General features: G+C 35.6%; 4 protein-coding genes across 5 annotated transcripts; 1 reads left to right on the top strand and 3 right to left on the bottom strand.

Moving 5' to 3' along the window:
• Positions 1–82: 82 nt before the first annotated feature.
• Positions 83–1,410, bottom strand: LOC126664837 (histone H3.3-like). The gene is made up of 5 exons (XM_050357411.2): positions 1,299–1,410; positions 982–1,053; positions 820–896; positions 627–717; positions 83–513 (listed from the first exon to the last, which is right to left on the bottom strand). The coding sequence occupies exons 1-5, from the start codon at positions 1,380–1,382 to the stop codon at positions 343–345; spliced, it is 495 nt and encodes a 164-aa protein (XP_050213368.1). The 5' UTR covers positions 1,383–1,410; the 3' UTR covers positions 83–342.
• A 1,501-nt stretch (positions 1,411–2,911) lies between these two features.
• On the top strand, positions 2,912–6,727 carry LOC126666352 (serine--tRNA ligase, chloroplastic/mitochondrial). The gene is made up of 10 exons (XM_050359382.2): positions 2,912–3,259; positions 3,346–3,494; positions 3,935–4,028; positions 4,163–4,311; positions 4,425–4,517; positions 4,946–5,125; positions 5,440–5,606; positions 5,765–5,899; positions 5,983–6,076; positions 6,224–6,727. Exons 1-10 carry the CDS (start codon positions 3,013–3,015, stop codon positions 6,497–6,499), a joined length of 1,584 nt encoding a protein of 527 aa, XP_050215339.1. The 5' UTR covers positions 2,912–3,012; the 3' UTR covers positions 6,500–6,727.
• A 294-nt stretch (positions 6,728–7,021) lies between these two features.
• Positions 7,022–10,262, bottom strand: LOC126666353 (thylakoid lumenal 29 kDa protein, chloroplastic). The gene is made up of 11 exons (XM_050359384.2): positions 10,077–10,262; positions 9,868–9,972; positions 9,596–9,684; positions 9,472–9,502; positions 9,014–9,079; positions 8,870–8,910; positions 8,440–8,570; positions 8,238–8,344; positions 7,755–7,892; positions 7,443–7,577; positions 7,022–7,352 (listed from the first exon to the last, which is right to left on the bottom strand). The coding sequence occupies exons 1-11, from the start codon at positions 10,176–10,178 to the stop codon at positions 7,242–7,244; spliced, it is 1,056 nt and encodes a 351-aa protein (XP_050215341.1). The 5' UTR covers positions 10,179–10,262; the 3' UTR covers positions 7,022–7,241.
• A 235-nt stretch (positions 10,263–10,497) lies between these two features.
• LOC126666351 (O-fucosyltransferase 7) lies at positions 10,498–15,353 on the bottom strand. 2 transcript variants are annotated; one of them, XM_050359380.2, is made up of 12 exons: positions 14,909–15,353; positions 14,736–14,813; positions 14,360–14,471; positions 14,082–14,149; positions 13,170–13,258; positions 12,899–13,079; positions 12,698–12,826; positions 12,449–12,582; positions 12,152–12,365; positions 11,657–11,841; positions 11,471–11,566; positions 10,498–11,051 (listed from the first exon to the last, which is right to left on the bottom strand). In XM_050359380.2, the coding sequence occupies exons 1-12, from the start codon at positions 15,134–15,136 to the stop codon at positions 10,898–10,900; spliced, it is 1,668 nt and encodes a 555-aa protein (XP_050215337.1). In that variant the 5' UTR covers positions 15,137–15,353; the 3' UTR covers positions 10,498–10,897. The 2 variants fall into 2 exon arrangements, with proteins under 2 accessions (XP_050215337.1, XP_050215338.1); XM_050359381.2 differs by having other exon boundaries at positions 14,736–14,810; positions 14,909–15,352.
• Positions 15,354–16,831: the final 1,478 nt, after the last annotated feature.

Genomic DNA, 16,831 nt, shown 5'->3' with positions numbered 1-16,831 from the left:
TTCAAGCAGTCAGACTCATATAGGAATAGTATTCATAAGCAGCAAATTTATAGTAAAACACCACATCAAATGCACAGCAACATCATCGTTAAGGAACAATATTACATTGTTCCAGAGTTTTCATAGCAACAAAAACAAAAAAATCCACTGTACCGACTCAGCCATTCAAGCATAAGTGGCCTACAAGTTTCTTCCTAATTAAACATTCCACTAGGAATGTAACAAAAAACAAAGAACTGACCAAAACAAAAATTAATATCTTGACACAAAACACTCCTACCACCCCAACAATTACATGAACAATTAGTAGCTATGCAAGCCTTGCAAGCAAATAGAGCTCTTCTAAGCCCTCTCACCACGGATTCTCCTCGCAAGCTGAATATCTTTAGGCATGATGGTAACACGCTTAGCATGGATGGCACAGAGATTGGTGTCCTCAAACAATCCAACCAGATAAGCTTCAGCTGCCTCTTGTAAAGCCAAAACAGCATGGCTCTGGAAACGCAAATCGGTCTGCAAATTTAACCAAAGCAAGAAAAATGTCAACAACAACAATTGCCAAAGACATGTCAAACTACATTACTGAATACTGAAACAGTAACAGTGGCGGTTATAATTTATTATACCTTGAAATCCTGAGCAATTTCACGAACCAGCCTCTGGAATGGGAGTTTCCTGATTAGGAGTTCAGTACTCTTCTGGTACTTACGAATTTCACTGCAGTATCAAGTAACGTCAAAGTTAATTCAACAGCTACAAAAGCCACCGCCACCACCTGCATGATAATAAAGACTTCACGGGAAAGACGCAAATTATTACCGAAGAGCAACAGTTCCAGGTCTGTATCTGTGAGGCTTCTTCACACCTCCAGTAGTAGGAGCTGACTTACGAGCAGCCTATATACAAACAGAAACGCCATCAACAAAATTTCAATTATGTTCGTTAAGAAAAAGAAGCACAATTACAAATTGAGATTGTAACCTTAGTGGCAAGCTGTTTCCTTGGAGCCTTGCCTCCAGTTGACTTACGAGCAGTTTGCTTGGTACGGGCCATCTACAAATTGAAACAATAACAAAACACCAATCAAAATTTAAAGCCAGATTACAAAGGAAAAAACACAATAAAACCCTAACGAAAATCTCTAAGCATCCTAAAACAAGCTTCTACAGCAGAATTACAAGTTTTGGTATAGAATTCGAACAAATATTACGCTAAATAAGAACTTTACAACGAATGATTAAAGAGAGCGAAACCCTAATTTTACAAACAGGAAGAGAGAAAGGGGAAGAGACGGTTACCTTAGGAAAAGAGCAGAGAGAGAGAGACAGAATCTTGAAAATATAAAAGCTAAAACAATAATGGTACGGGGTCAAATTGAACATTTGTGCCCACTATTTATAGATGGTTATTAATAAATCCGTGGGACGTAACGTGATCAACTGATTTTGACAGACGGTTAAGATTAACTCTTGCTGTGTGTTACTTGGCCGGTATCCGACGGTTATAGCTCCGTTTTGTTGTGTTTTCTCATCTTCTTTCGACGGTTCAGATTCGTGTTTAGCACTTTGTTTCGGATTAATGATTCATCCCTTTTATTTTGCGGCTAAAGGAAAACTATGTTATGTAAATTTTATGTGCTAGACTATTAATAATTGACAGGGAAGCCTAGTTCAAGTGAGTAAGGCGCTCTTGTTTGTTCTTGAAGTTTCAACTTCGAATTTCAGTAAGATTAGTGATTAAAAATTAATTTAAAAATAAAAATCTAATTTTTTTTTGATCTCAAATGTAATTCCATTAAATCAAATCCGAAGCGAGTACATTGATAAGGAATTCGGAACAGTTAAAGAACCATTTTCGATTACCTGACATAGAACAGGCTGATTGCGCAAGAGTGTGCGCTACCTTGTTCGCAGATCTCCTAACAAAAGTAAAATATAAATTATGATACTCCTTCGCAAAAAATGGGCAATCCGATATCAACCCTTCCTCTTCATCTCCGCTTGACGTTCTAAGCTTGCTAATGACGTCCAAACAGTCCGACTCAATAATGGCATTCAGAGTACCTTTGAGCCAACTTAGAACTTCACGGATGCCTATAATCTCTGCATTACGTGGAGTAACCGAACCCAGCAGGTTAGCAACTCTAGCTTGAATAAACTTCCCCTCTGAATCATCAAATCACTAACTACTAACGTAATTATATTTTATTTTTGTTAAAAAAAATTACTAATAATTTATTAATAAATTGTACATTAACATTTAAGGAAAGGTGCGGGTTCAAACCGCATCCGTTTAAAAGTTTGGTGTCAGATTTTATTTTATAAACAGACCTACACTATTCGAGTCGGCATTTTGAAATGCCGTCTTATCACTGAGATTTATTCAGAAAACCTCTTGTACTACTAAAAAACAATTAAATTATAAAACATACATTTAAATTTGGCCAAATGTCTTAAAAAAGCCAAACCTTTCATAAAAGTTTCACAAAAGTCCCGACCTTTCAATTTTGTCGATTTTGGCCACAAACAAATTATTTGGTTTCAATTGTGGCCAACTCTTAATTTGATTCAATTTGTCTATGTGGAGCCTATGTGACGCCTATGTGGCATGCGAAATATTGAAAGGTCAGGACTTTTGTGAAACCAAATAATCCATTTTTGGCCAAAATCGACAAAATTGAAAGGTCAGGACTTATGTGAAACCAAATAATCAGTTTTGGCCAAAATCGACAAAATTAAAAGGTCAGAATTTTTGTGAAACTTTTGTGAAAGGTTTGGCTTTTTTTCAACATTTGGCCTTTAAATTTAATTATGTAAACATAAAATATTCATAAAACGATAGGGTGGTATAAGAAAACTTTGTTATTGCCATTAATAACCTCCAAATGGTTCCGGTTATCGAAACGACGCTGTCTAGTAGAGTAGACTCCAAATTCCACCAAAAAAACAGGAGGAGGAAAAACTTGAAATTCTGTCCACAGAAAAGAAGAGAAGAAAGGGAAAGAGAAGATAAATGGGTTTGCAGTGTTATTTTGGCGGGATGACCGTACAAACCCTAAAAATGGCTTCAATTCCTGCTGCTTTCTTTTTGAATAAGCCAATTTCCAAAACCCTAACCCTAGGTTCTCTTCCCCTCCGTTTTTCCATTAGTAATAATCGTCATCAGACAAGACCTTTTTTAAGTATCTTAAGTAGAGCGCTATCTGCAACAGCGACTGCGCAAGAAGCAGCTACAACACCAGAAAATGTAGATACTAAAGGTGAAATCTACTTATTTTTGCTCTGTCGCATTTGGTTTAGAGTTGAAGAACAGAAGTATGATTGTTTTAAATTTTGTTCAATGTAGGGATGAAGCCGCAATGGAAGGCAGCCATTGATTTCAAGTGGCTACGGGATAATGAAGACGCGGTTGCTCTGAATATAAAGAATAGGAACTCTAATGCCAATTTAGAACTTGTGCTTCACCTTTATGATAAGATGTTAGCTGTTCAAAAGGTCAGTTTGTTATATCAATTTTCATGCTTTGTTCTTTAATTTCATGGGGAATTCATTTTGTTAGAAAGTATTGTTACTTCTGATGATGAGTAATAAACAAAGACTGTCAATAAAGTGTTTACAAATTACATGTATGTTGTTAATAAAATGTTTACATGTATGTTGCAGTAACGCTGGCTGGTAAAGGTTGCTATTGTTATCGCAGCCTCCAATATGTATAAGCTTGATCTTTAAAACACTCAAATTTTATATTAAAATTGTTATACGTTCGTAAAGATTATGCATTTAACTAGTGTTTGTTGCATCGATGAGCTTTAGAATTATTAGGCAATCTTGTTTGGCATAAAAATTGAAGATAAGCAATACTAGGAAGAATATGATTATTTCAGTAAAATAGTTTGTATCTCAGTTTTATCTAATTTGTAATGTTCAGATATCAGGAAGTAGAACGGCTTCGTGGAGAAAGGAATGCAGTAGCAAACAAAATGAAAGGAAAGCTTGAGCCATCAGAGCGTCAAAAACTCATACAGGAAGGTACACATTTGCATAATTGTCACGCTGTTTATCACTTTTTTTAATTATTGGTTTGATAGTTAATGAGATGTGCCGTTTTTCTTTCTTTACTTTCACCCCCTTCTTTGAAAGTTATCTTTCCGTTTTGCTGCCAGGCAAGAATCTGAAGGAAGGACTCGTGAATTTGGAAGAAGACCTGCTAAAACTTACCGATGCGCTACAGCAGGAAGCGCAATGTATACCCAACATGACTCATCCTGATGTTCCTATTGGCGGTGAAGAAAATTCAACAGTGAGAAAGATGGTACATCATTCTCTAGACTGGTTCTTCATTTTTTTTTAATAATGTTCCGTTAATCCAATTTATGCATGTTAGTTTGTGGCTGCAGCGCTTTTACATGTTCTCTCTGCTCTTAGGTGGGTACTCCTCGTGAATTTAGCTTCCCTGTCAAGGACCATCTTCATCTAGGTAAAGAGCTGGATCTCTTTGATTTCGATGCAGCTGCAGAGGTACTCACTCTATTTACTCTAAGGGTATTTTAAAGTCCAGGTGGCATGGTTAGCCATGATTTGCTCCCTTTTTACCGACAAATTTATCACCAGTGCCAACTGTTTGAATTACTAAAGCAATGTAAGATGATGTTAATTGGTCAAAAGTTGCGGATTGTTTATTTGGCATCCTTCATTTAACTGAAATTATAACTGGTAAATAGGATTCAATTGTATTACATTGATCACTGAAGTCTTTCTAAATGTACGTGCAAAGTTTAAGCTGCATCATTAGTCCCATTGAAGGTTTTAGAGCATCCTTAAGACCAAAATTGAACGACTTTTTTTATACCTATAAGTTGTTAGGGTGCTATGGCTTCTAACATAACAAGTGACTGGTTCATTTATATTTTATATATATATATATAATAATGTATTGGGTTACACAGGTTAGCGGATCGAAATTCTACTATCTGAAGAATGAAGCAGTTATGCTAGAGATGGCCCTTGTCAACTGGACTCTTTCTGAAGTCATGAAAAGAGGCTTTACCCCTCTAACAACCCCGGAGCTTGTAAGATCATCGGTTGTTGAAAAATGTGGCTTCCAGCCTCGTGGAGATAATACTCAGGTTTGCAGGCATTTAGTTTCTTTGAATTTGTCTTAAATGTGGTAAATACATTAGGTATTTTGTACTCAGCATGACTAATGAGCTATAATGTTGATGACAATGTAAACAATTTTGCCATTTTAATGGTTCAGACAGTGATATGGCTGGATGACCATTAGATAGGTTTCTGATTGATCAATTCACTACAATACATGCTCAACTGTCTGGCTTGGTGGCTGAGGAGAGCCTTATAGTGAACATCTTAAGCTTTTTTTATTACCGTCCTGTTCACATAAATTTCCATATAACTTTTGATGATTCCAGATATTTAACAGGTATATTCTATTGAGGGTAGTGACCAATGCTTGATTGGCACGGCAGAGATCCCTGTTGGGGGGATCCATATGGATTCTATCCTTGCTGATTCTATATTGCCTCTGAAGTATGCTGCATTTTCCCATTGCTTCCGTACAGAGGCAGGTGCTGCAGGGGCTGCAACAAGGTATTTATCTGAGCATCATTTAGTATTATGTTCAAAGACCTCATTGTGATTTGTTCATTTGGATTTGTTGAGAACTATGCTATTTGATAGCTGTGTTGAGAAGATCTGCCTCCTTAAATACCTCCTTTACTAAAAAAAAATTTGGCTTTTCTTGTCAGGGGTCTTTATCGAGTTCACCAGTTCAGCAAGGTGGAAATGTTCATTCTATGCCAAGCGGAGGAGAGTGAATCCCACCATGAGGAACTTATCAAAATTGAAGAAGACCTCTTCTCTTCATTAGGTTTACATTATAAGTAGGTGCTATAACCAATTTTCATGAATTTGTTTGCTTACTTCAGTTCCACATATCCGTCTTAAACATTTTGTTTTCTGGCAGAACTATAGATATGGCATCAGGGGATCTAGGTTCGCCCGCTTACCGCAAATTTGATGTGGAAGCCTGGATGCCTGGTTTAGGACGGTATGGTGAGGTATGGATTTCGTTCCACTGCTTCTTTCTCCTCCGAGAAATCATTTGCTGTGAACTCGGGGAATTTCTCTACATCTTACGTTGTTCTGCTGTTCAGTAATATTGGAGCATTCTAATATTTTACATTGGTCGCTCTTTATTTTAACAGGTTTCAAGTGCATCCAATTGTACTGACTATCAAAGTCGCCGATTAGGAATCCGGTATCGTCCGTCAGAACCCACATTAGTAAATACCAAAAAGGGTAAAGGTAGCCTAGCTCCTACAAAATTTGTCCACACATTAAATGCAACAGCCTGTGCAGTTCCACGGATGATAATATGCTTGCTGGAAAACTGCCAGCAAGAAGACGGTTCTGTCATAATCCCTGAGCCATTGAGGCCTTTCATGGGTGGGTTGGAACTCATAGCTCCAAAGTCCTCATAAGATAAGTTGATCAACTTGTGATTTTGCATAATGGATATGTCGAGCTTTTTTTATGGCGAATTTTACATTTGGGTTTTTTCCCCAAATAGAAAATAAATTTTGGCGAGTCTCAATTATTTTAATTATCTATGTATTAGCATTTTTGTTCAGAAAGGGAGAATTTGTATTATTTTGTATTGTTTTGTAGAATATACTTAAATTAATATAGGAAAAACAAATTCTAGTTCATTTGCTCTCCACTTGAATTAATTGTCAACTCAGCTGCAATCACCTTGTTTTTAAAAGTTATTTGACCTAATTTCTACATCAGAAGTCTCCGGTCCAATGAACTGGGGCATTAAAAAGTAAAAATAAGAAATAATAATCCGCCAAGGTTATTATGTAGGGTATAAATGTTTAAGCGCCCAGTATTTAGTTGGTTAATATTAAAAATATAGATTGTCAATATTGCATGCAAAATACCATCTTGCAAAGTTTATAATTCACGTAACTCATATTTAAACACCCTTATCGCATCCAAAGTTCATAAACCAAGTAACACTCTCATAGCGATTTAACAGAAGCAGCTATTCTATCTTGCTTGTTCAAGATACAGTATAGCTGTAATATTACAACTCTCAAGCCGTCTCATTTTTCAACTGAAGCTGCTTACATGCCGTATAAAGGTGGCCAAAATAGAAGCTTGAAGATGCTACAGCCTGCAAGAATATTATTTTTCCCTTGGAAATGCTGTGTGCTTCCTCTATAATTTGAGTTTGGTGATATCGATTTTTTGAACAGGATATGAGTATGCTTCATAATTGATTTGTTGGCCTAAGGAACTCAATTTGGTGAGAGTGGTTATCAGATCAACCTGGAATTCAGACAATTCCAATACTGTTAAGAGTAAGAAAAGCAATATGCATATTTTATCAATATTAACAAGTTTTACGGTTATGCTGACCTCGTAATCCGTCCGAGACACTGTTTCTCGGCTACGCTGGTATTTCTGAACCCAAGGCAAAACTTCTGGATCAGTGGCCAATAAGGCCTCAGTAGCTTCTTGATCAGGTCCTAGGAATGCAGACATAACAGCTACCTGCCAACCATAAAAAAGATCTGACTTGGTTTAACGAACAAATTGTGTGGGATAATTTAAACTCATAGTCCCTCAACTTCCTACTCCCTTCCATTATAGTATTTTTTTTCTTTGTTTATAATATTAAAATATCTCAAGTTTGAAGATTAGGTTCTTTTGCAGTGAATAAGAAAATACCTGGCGAGGACCCAAGCCAACAGCTTTAAACTTATCTTTCATTTCCTGTACAGTTGCTTTCTCCCACTGGGGAACCCTTCCTTCTGGATCAGGCTCTTGGGCATCCGACCGTCCAAATTGCTTATCAAACAATCCCCACTGCCATAACAATTATATCATAGCATCTTAAATCAATAAGTAGCCAGTCATTCCGAGCTATCTATAACGGAAACAGAAACATTGAAACAGAAAATGCTGATATAGGAAATGGTGAAACAATATTTTTACAAGAATAAATTATAAATAACATAGAGTTTCGGGTTTGAAGAGTATTTCTGAAAATAGAAAGAAAAAAAAACGTCTAAACATTGGAGCCAAATTTTTTAGCATACATCATGCTATTGTAACTCTTTTCCATTGAACATGTCCTTAATTAGAGCCTTTTACATTTCTATGTTATTACATGATAAACTGTTGAAAGTCAAGTTTTATAGAAACACTAACCTGTCCATTAGAACCATATGCAGTGTATAATAATGACCCTTTCTCTTCATTGCCGCCACATTTTTTGATGGCAGAAGCTAGAAATGTAGCCTTCAGGGCACTTTGTGCTGCACGGAACAAAGAAAGTTCAGTCACAAGCAAAGTTCCTGTTGACAAACCATATCTGGTTACATGCAAATTTGGTGAATTGAACATGTATAACCTGCTAATTGGATAAGATCCGCGAAGGAGATTGGTCCGCCCTTCGAATATGAATCTATCTCCTTCTTTACTTCGTCTATAAGACTAAAAGCTGCAGAAAGTTCCTTGTTTTCAGGTCTGCTTATCTCTGAACTTTACGAAGGAAAAATAGACAAAACAATTATAAGATTGCTGCTGAACAAGAAAGAGAAGAAAAAAATATTTCAAACTATAAAACATCAGCTAAGAGTAGTGCTAATTGATTGATAACTCAAATGTCATAAGCTCGAGTTCTGGTGAACTTTAGAAAGGTAGTGAACAGGCAAGAGTTTAATACATTCTTTAGAGGTTTTATTCACATTAAGAATGCGTAAGCCTCAAAATCATTCCAACATAGCGAAAGAGCAAACTATTTAATTTCATATGAGACAAAATCATCAAACTGTTTATACCTGAAACGTATGGATCCATTTGGTCCTCCAGATTTTGAGGCCTGAAAACTTAAATCAGAAAGAGATCAATACATTGGTTTTCTTTTGTCAAATTCACAAAGGACTTCCATAACGTTGATTGACGAGTGAAGTTTCTGGCCTGACCTTATCGTAAGTCATGGCATCATTTAGTGCCAGAGTCAGTATGGACGGAATAAGTTCAGGCTTTTCCTGTTAACCAACATAAAGCAAGCATGATAAAAAGTACGACATGGATGGGTTCCTAGCTATGCAGCACGGAAACGCTGAAATGAGAAATGCAGAAACTAGAAATGCTAAAATGAGAAATGCAGAAACTAGAAACGAAAAAACTATATGTTTTACAAGAATAAATTATATAAGTTGAATTTCAGAGTTTAAGAAGTGTGTCTGGAAACGAAGTGAAACAACATTTTTACAAGAATAAGTTACAAAAATAGAATTTCAAGTTCTCATAAGCATTTCCATAAACATAAATACCGAAATATAGAACTCGAGTGCAACATATGTTCCTCGTATAAATTAGCATAGCACATATAATTTAACAAAAGATAAAAGCATTGGCAAATCATAGTAGGATTTACCTTTAGAGCTATTGAAAGGGTCTTCTTAATACTTGCTGTAAAAAAAAAATTAAAAAGAAACTGTCACTGATTAGACTGCTGCTTGTGTTAGCATGGGTAATTGAATGGAAGGCATTAAGAAGACTTGCATTGAAACTCAGAACGCTGTCGGCGTTGGTTAAGATCAGCAGCATTAGCCATTTGAACAAATGATCCTGAGCTTGCCAGTAATCCCTAAGGTGATCATATCACAACTGGTAGAAATTCGTCATCACATCATTGAAGTTTTTGCAAATTGAAATGCCTAACATAAAATATCCCCTTAACACAAATTTCGTTCACATACAATTACAAGGTTCATTGAATATAAATCAAAGCTAGAATCTGTGTAAGAAACCAATAAATGGGTACTCTTACCAGGCTAAAGGTAGCAGCAGAGCATTTTAAAACATCTCTTCGCAGCAACAAATCCTCTCCGGTAACGGCGTCCGTTTCATTTTGAATGCAACGGACAAGAAGAACCTGTTCAACAATGTCCAAATTCAGAATGGAAAAGAAACAGTTTGTTAATTATGCTTCGCTGTAATGCTGTAATGTGCAATGTATACCAAAGTTATAAAGCTTACAGTAGGAGAAGGGCATGGATGAGTAAGAGTGAGAGTGAGAGTGTTGGTTGGAGATGAGAGGTGAACCAAAGATGGGAAAGTAGAGAGGAAAGAGACTCCCATAATTGCCTTCACTTTGTTTCTCAATTCTCTTCAACTGAAGAGGATATAGCAGCTCACTATTGCCTACGTGGCAATACATGCGGCTCCTTTCTTCTTCCTCACTTGTATTCTTTTATCCAATCCTGTTTTAGCTTTTATCATTACGTGGTTATCCTACATCTCGAATTTAATTATTTTTGTTGGGTTTACAAACCCACCCGATTTTGTTTATCGGGTATTGTCTGTAACAGGACCCGATTATTCGCTATTTGGCAAGATTATGTAGGGATAATACTTGAATTGCATTGATTAATCATGAATGACAATAAATACAAGACACTGAAGAGGAAAAGAAAATATTATTACTGTGATTGGTAAACAAAACAACTATCGTATAAAACAAGACAAGTATTCCATCCCCAACCAATGAAACCTTTTCGGTCAATACTGGCTCAGTTTCTCCGAGCACCCTGCAATGTTTTTTCTTCATCTATTCTTACTCTCCTCACTTTACCTACTTCCTCTTCTTGCAATTAATCAAATATCCTCTTCGCCTACTTCTCAGGTAAACTGCCCGACCCTCTATCTAATCTCAAGCTGTACAGAATCCGCATCCTAAATCTCGTAATGGCGCAACCAGTTTGAAAAGTTTCAACAGGCGGTAACTTGTCGAATTGGTCAATAATCTCACCATCCTATCAAACTTTTCGTTGAAGGGTTGTTCTTCTTTAGTATGTAGACTATCTGATTACAACAGATGTATTCAAACTTGGTGATTGTCTTCTACACAAACAATCCGGTAAAGGATTCACATAAAATGCTTCTTCGGACCGAAACCTATCCGTGCCCTTTGTTCCCGAGATGGGACCTTTTCTTTTCCTTGGAGATCCTTGCCTGTGCAACCAAGATAATCACAGCCAAACAAAAGAATTTATTCAGTATCTGCAAACAAGCCATCACATCTTAGAAACTAAATTATAAAGGAGTTCCTCCGCGTAATTTGCTTAACAGTCCAGTTGGGGGTTTTCAGTTAAAGGGATGAAAGATCAGTTAGAATGTATGACACACATCATCTCCAAACACCCAAAGGCCCAAGAAAATATGAAAGTAGCCGACAAATTGCTAATGAAAAATAAAAAGTTCATACGACTGAAAAGATTTTTCTCATCCAACAAGTTGATAATTAAGAAGTGAATACTTAGTTTTTTTTATGCAGAGCAATCCATTGAACAGTGACTGCTGCTACCCAGTGAAACAGAAGCTCACTTAAGTTATTAGTGTAACATGTAAACTGCTGGCTTAAAATTACACACCTATGTTTGTGAAGTTCGATAACCTGCTTTGATAAACTTTCACTGTCTCTCAGTTTTCCCCGCTCAATTTTGTCAAAAAGATGAACAAGTGCTTTCCTGAAGGACCAACAGAAGACATTTGAATATATCTCCCAATTGCAGCAGTTGCTAGAAAGAAATCCATAAAATGAGGGGCAATCCCTGTACCTGTCTGGAGATACTGTCTTTCTGTGCCCAATAAAACGGCGATGACCTTCAACTGCTCTTGCCATGTTTCCAGAGTATGACGGAATAAAAACATCACTTTCAATTGACACAATATAGTCAAGTGCCGCCATCTGAGATGCATGATTAATGAATGGTTCAAGTTCCTCCACAGATGCCAGTTTTTCCTGCAAAATAACCAGAAGTTAACCCACATTCTAGTAGGTCAGCATAAATAGTTAAACCTTCTTATAATGTAATTGCTGACTGGAAGGAAAATAATCCATGTAGGTTCGAACTAGCTTGGAAGTCAACTATAGCACATTATACAAGTAAACTAAGTTGATAACATTCCAGTAGCGAGTACTGTAATAAATGTGGCAATCATCTTTAAAATAGTAACCAAGAAGAAACAGAATGCAAATTAAGTGCAGAACAATTAACTGCAGCAGAGAATATCAAATACATAAAGCCATCAGATATGCGCATACAGCATACCTTGCTCATTAAGATGGGATAGAGAGTTTGCAAATCAGCCATGCGAGTATCACCTCCGTAAATCTCTCCGGAGGCAATATATATGGGGGTGTTTGAGGGGAATCCAAGAGCACTGAGGAACATTGCAATCTCCTTTGGAGTTAAGGGGCAATAACCTTTGGATCTCTGCTCCCTAGAATCGATCTCCTTCACTTTCCAGTGGGCAGTCTCTTCTCTAAAAGTCACATATTGTTACCAACGCAACAAGCCTGAATATTGAATTCACTATAACAGAACAAGAGGTGCAAATTAGCGTACCTGATCTTCTTTAACTCATCTGCTTCATCACTAGATAAACCATGTGTACATCCACTAAAGGCAAGCATATCTTTTTCATATCGTAAATGCAGAGCAATATAAGGACCATAAGACCTCATTCGATCCACCAGCATCTAGTACACCGAACATGGATAAAAATTTCGGTCACAAACTCACAATTATGACAATATATGGTGACAAATTGGTCAACCAATCAATTAAAGTCAGCAGATAAAAATTATTCCATACTTTCCCCATTGCTTCAATTCGAGGTGCAAAACGCAGGGCTTCATAAAAAGCACGGCAACGCAACTTCTGAATGTCCGCAGGTAAATTGTTGTTTGCCAGACGCGAGTCTGACTTGGCAGCTCGAATAACCTATGAAAAATTGCCTAAGATTATTGCATTAAAGAATGTCATAGGAACCAGAAAGCATTTAAGTCAGAATACCTGATAATCTCCCCACATGTGTGCTATCTCCCCCTCATAATAGTCCATTCCAGACCAGCTTCTAAAATGCCTAACTATTTTAGGAGAGCCTGCCATTTCCTTAGGAAGCTTTTTTATAACTTTTACATCATTGGCTAGAGCTTCAATAAAGTGATCTTCATCAAAAACATCTGAAAAGTTGCTGCAGACGAACAAAAAGAATCACGACATTAGAAATAGCTGATTTACATTCATCATGTAAAGTTTAACTATTGACAGAAAATATAAATACCTGGAATCTTGCCAAAATGACCTTTTATCCAATTCTGGGACTACAAGAGTAGCATTTATTATTCGAGCAACGGCTACCATATCACATATCTGCAGTTCAACAATGACACTACTGTTACGCTCAGATATAATAGTATATGGTGTTTCCCTTAACACATAATGAATAATAAAAAATCAAAGGCATGCAAGTTGATAAACCAAGTTTGCTTGCTCACAGAAACATTTAAGAGATCAATGATGTAAAACACAAAAATTGAAGCAGAATGTTGATACATAAAGAAACAGAAATATACTAAGAGACTTGTATTTGCAATATCAAGGATGCTGCATGTGAGGAAACTTAGTCTCTCATCGCAGTCCCTGATATCTACAATACTACATCATAACACCAGACAACTATGGATAATTAATCAAGCAAGACTTATACATGATTCATGATATATTAAAGAAATACTGCAGACATATTGTGACACAAAAAGGCTGTCAATTTCCTTACTGGATTAGGCTAATGAAGGTAGAGGTAGAGACTAAACAAGCAGGTCCAAACCAAATATAACTCTGCCTTTACTACACCCTGTGATTAACCTATCTAGTAGGACGAATCAATGTACAGAACTGAACATCTCTGCATGTGTAAAGAAGTAGAGAGGATCTTTCAATCTGTTTTCAGAAATTTTACAAGAGAAAATGGATGGCAGCAGGGAAACAATCAGGAAGGAAAAAAAAGAAGCAAATCACATTTTGAGCTAGTTACAAATCGGAAGAATACTAAACCCATCAATCAAGTCCAAAAGAAATCACTAATCATAAAATTATTCACAGCATACATGAATTTTAGCATTTGTTATACGCATATTTATCCAATGCCATGGGGAAAAAAAAGAGAGAGAATCAAATGAAAACAGATATGTACCCCAGCTCGCATCTGATTGAGACCACCATTTGTATGAACTAGAAGGTAACCTCTTGATTCACCAGGAGCTGAAAAAACAATAACTGCATTGTCACATCTGATCGACCATGTATTCATGATAACATTATCATATTGCATTAGGAAGCATAAACATGAATTTCAAGGTTATTTGAGATCAGTTGGAATAATTTCAAGCATTTGCAGATTGATTCATTCAAACAGAAAACAATACTCCCAAAAAAAAAAACTAATAGAATTGAAAACAAAGAGAGACGTACGGGTATAATTTGGAGTAGGGTCGACACAAGGCAGATAATCTCGATTAGGAGGAGGCTTCCATAGCTTGGTGAAATTAGAATTAGAATTTCCCTTCGCACGGCCACCATCCAACTGTCAAATCTAAACCAAAGTGAAAAACATAAAATATGCAAATGATTTTACTGATTGCTTTAATTCTTATCAGTTGCTAAGTAACATAGAAACTAGTATCCATGTCACGCAATATTGTACACATTTTTTTTTTAGCTTAATGCATTATTTAATCATTAGATTATTAAAAATGAACAATTAGCTGTATGATTCAGTAACAATTGATAATAACAATTTAAAAATTAGAGAAAAAACAACAAAAAAAGGGAATGAGTGTGAAAAGACCTGGCTAGAAGGTTGAGGCGGTTTTGATAAATGGGGCGGCGTAAGCTCTCTGCTCCAGCTCTGTTCTTGTTCATGCTGCTTCCAATTTTAATAAAAATAAATTAAGGAAAATATTAAAAAAACAGCAGTGTGAATGAAGAAGAAACCCTAAATAAACAACGGAAAGAAATTACCTGAGAAGTAGCGGTGGTGGTGGGCAACTTGAGATCAGGAATGACAGAGGCCGCGGAAGAAGAAGCGGAGGAAGAAGAAGAAGAAGAAGTAGGCAACAGCACTTGTAAATGTACGGAAAGGAGGGCAATCATAGCTATTAAGCATATGGCGCACGTTAGCAACTTCCTCAGCAGCACCACTCCCTTCCATTTGCGTTGCTTCTGCTGCACCAACTGCATCTCCCTCATTATACTGAATCCGCCACTAACTCTCAATTAAAAAGACAGGTAAATGCACAAGATTCTGTCATCAATGAAAACAGGAAAAAGATCGCAATTCCGGCGATGAGAGGACTATGCAATGTATTTATCTCTCTAATTTTATTTTATTTTCTGCTGCTTCTGCGTTGAGTTGAGAATTGTGAAACGGGTCAGTTTTTTAGTTTACATAAAATTAAGCAGAGAAATTAGTGACGGTTTAATGCGCTTTTGGAGACTGGTGGGGCCTCTCTAAGAAGATACCAGTAAACAATGAAAAATATTTACTTTATATTACACCTATTTATTAGATTGATGGTTAATATAGTAAGATATTTATAATTTTTAAATTTTCATACTTCAGTTATACTAACATACTTGTAAAAATAGTAATAAAATCAATATATTGGTTCTCTATTTGTTTTACAATAATAAATTACATGAATTCAAAAATAATAATTGGTATAATTAACTTGATATGTTTTTTTATTTTTTTAATTAATATTAATGTTTAATAATAATAGAAGTATAATAAAGTTAGTAAATCAATTGGTCTTTTTTTTCGCCGAAGATAGACTTACTTTATTTATTAGCGGGAGTTAACGGGAGTTAATTGTGGTTATAATCTAATTTCAGAATGATGATTTTAGAAGTTTTGCTAATCAGGCCAAAGTTTCCAGACTTACCGGTCTTCCAATATCACCAATAAATACCAAAACATATAGAATATTTATTTTTTGAGATAAATAAAACATTATTTTTTTTAAGTAAAGAATTATTCCAGTATCTCAATTTTTAATATTCAGAACTTATTAACTAACCACTTAGCTATAAAATAAGGGATCATTTTTAAAATATCTTATTTTGAAACATATTTACAATAAATTTGCCAATTTTTTTCATAATTTTCCATTTTACACTAATTATAAACATATTTATAAAAATATCTACTATATATACAAACCTTATCTCATTTTAGGTTAAAATTTTGCATAACCAAACTCTCTTTTCTCTTAAAATTCTCTCTTCTTGCTTATTTTTTTTCGTTTGATTTTTTGTTTGTCTTTTCCCGCCGCTTTTTTGTTTGTCTCTACCGTTCGTTTTTCCGTTCGCGCTTCCGTTCGCCTACTTCCGATGAATTCCTCGTCTCGTCCGGTCGTTTTTCCGTTCATTTCTTCCGTTCGCACTTTCTGTTCGTCTCTTCCGTTTGCGGTATGGATTTTTAGACATCTTTCTTAGGTTTTTTTTATAAGTTTTAGGTTTTTTGTAATGTTTTAATCATTTTATAAATAAATTATTGCAAATCTATGATTTTTTGCTTGTAAGATTGTTTTATTATTCATATAATTATTATTTTCTCTTATTTATAGATTTGTTTATTTATTTTAATGCTACTGATTTTATAAAAAACGAATTGATTTATGGTGTATTTGCAGTATTTTTATGATGTATTTACGTTATAGTGTATTTTTAGCGTATTTATAGTGTATTTCTGGTGTTTTTCGGTGTATCTATATTTTTTGGTGTATTTCTGTCGTTTTTCTAATATATCTATGGTGCATTTGCAGTGTTTATAGTGTATTTGTAGTGTTTTTATGGTATACAACATAAAAACACTACAACCATAGATACACTATATCTGCAGTTACACTAAAAAACACAATAAATACACGATAATACATCATA

Source organism: Mercurialis annua, linkage group LG1-X (assembly GCF_937616625.2).
Source record: "Mercurialis annua linkage group LG1-X, ddMerAnnu1.2, whole genome shotgun sequence".
Taxonomy (NCBI): domain Eukaryota; kingdom Viridiplantae; phylum Streptophyta; class Magnoliopsida; order Malpighiales; family Euphorbiaceae; genus Mercurialis; species Mercurialis annua.
Note: the sequence above shows the minus strand (reverse complement) of the source record. Positions and strands in the feature narration are given on the sequence as shown.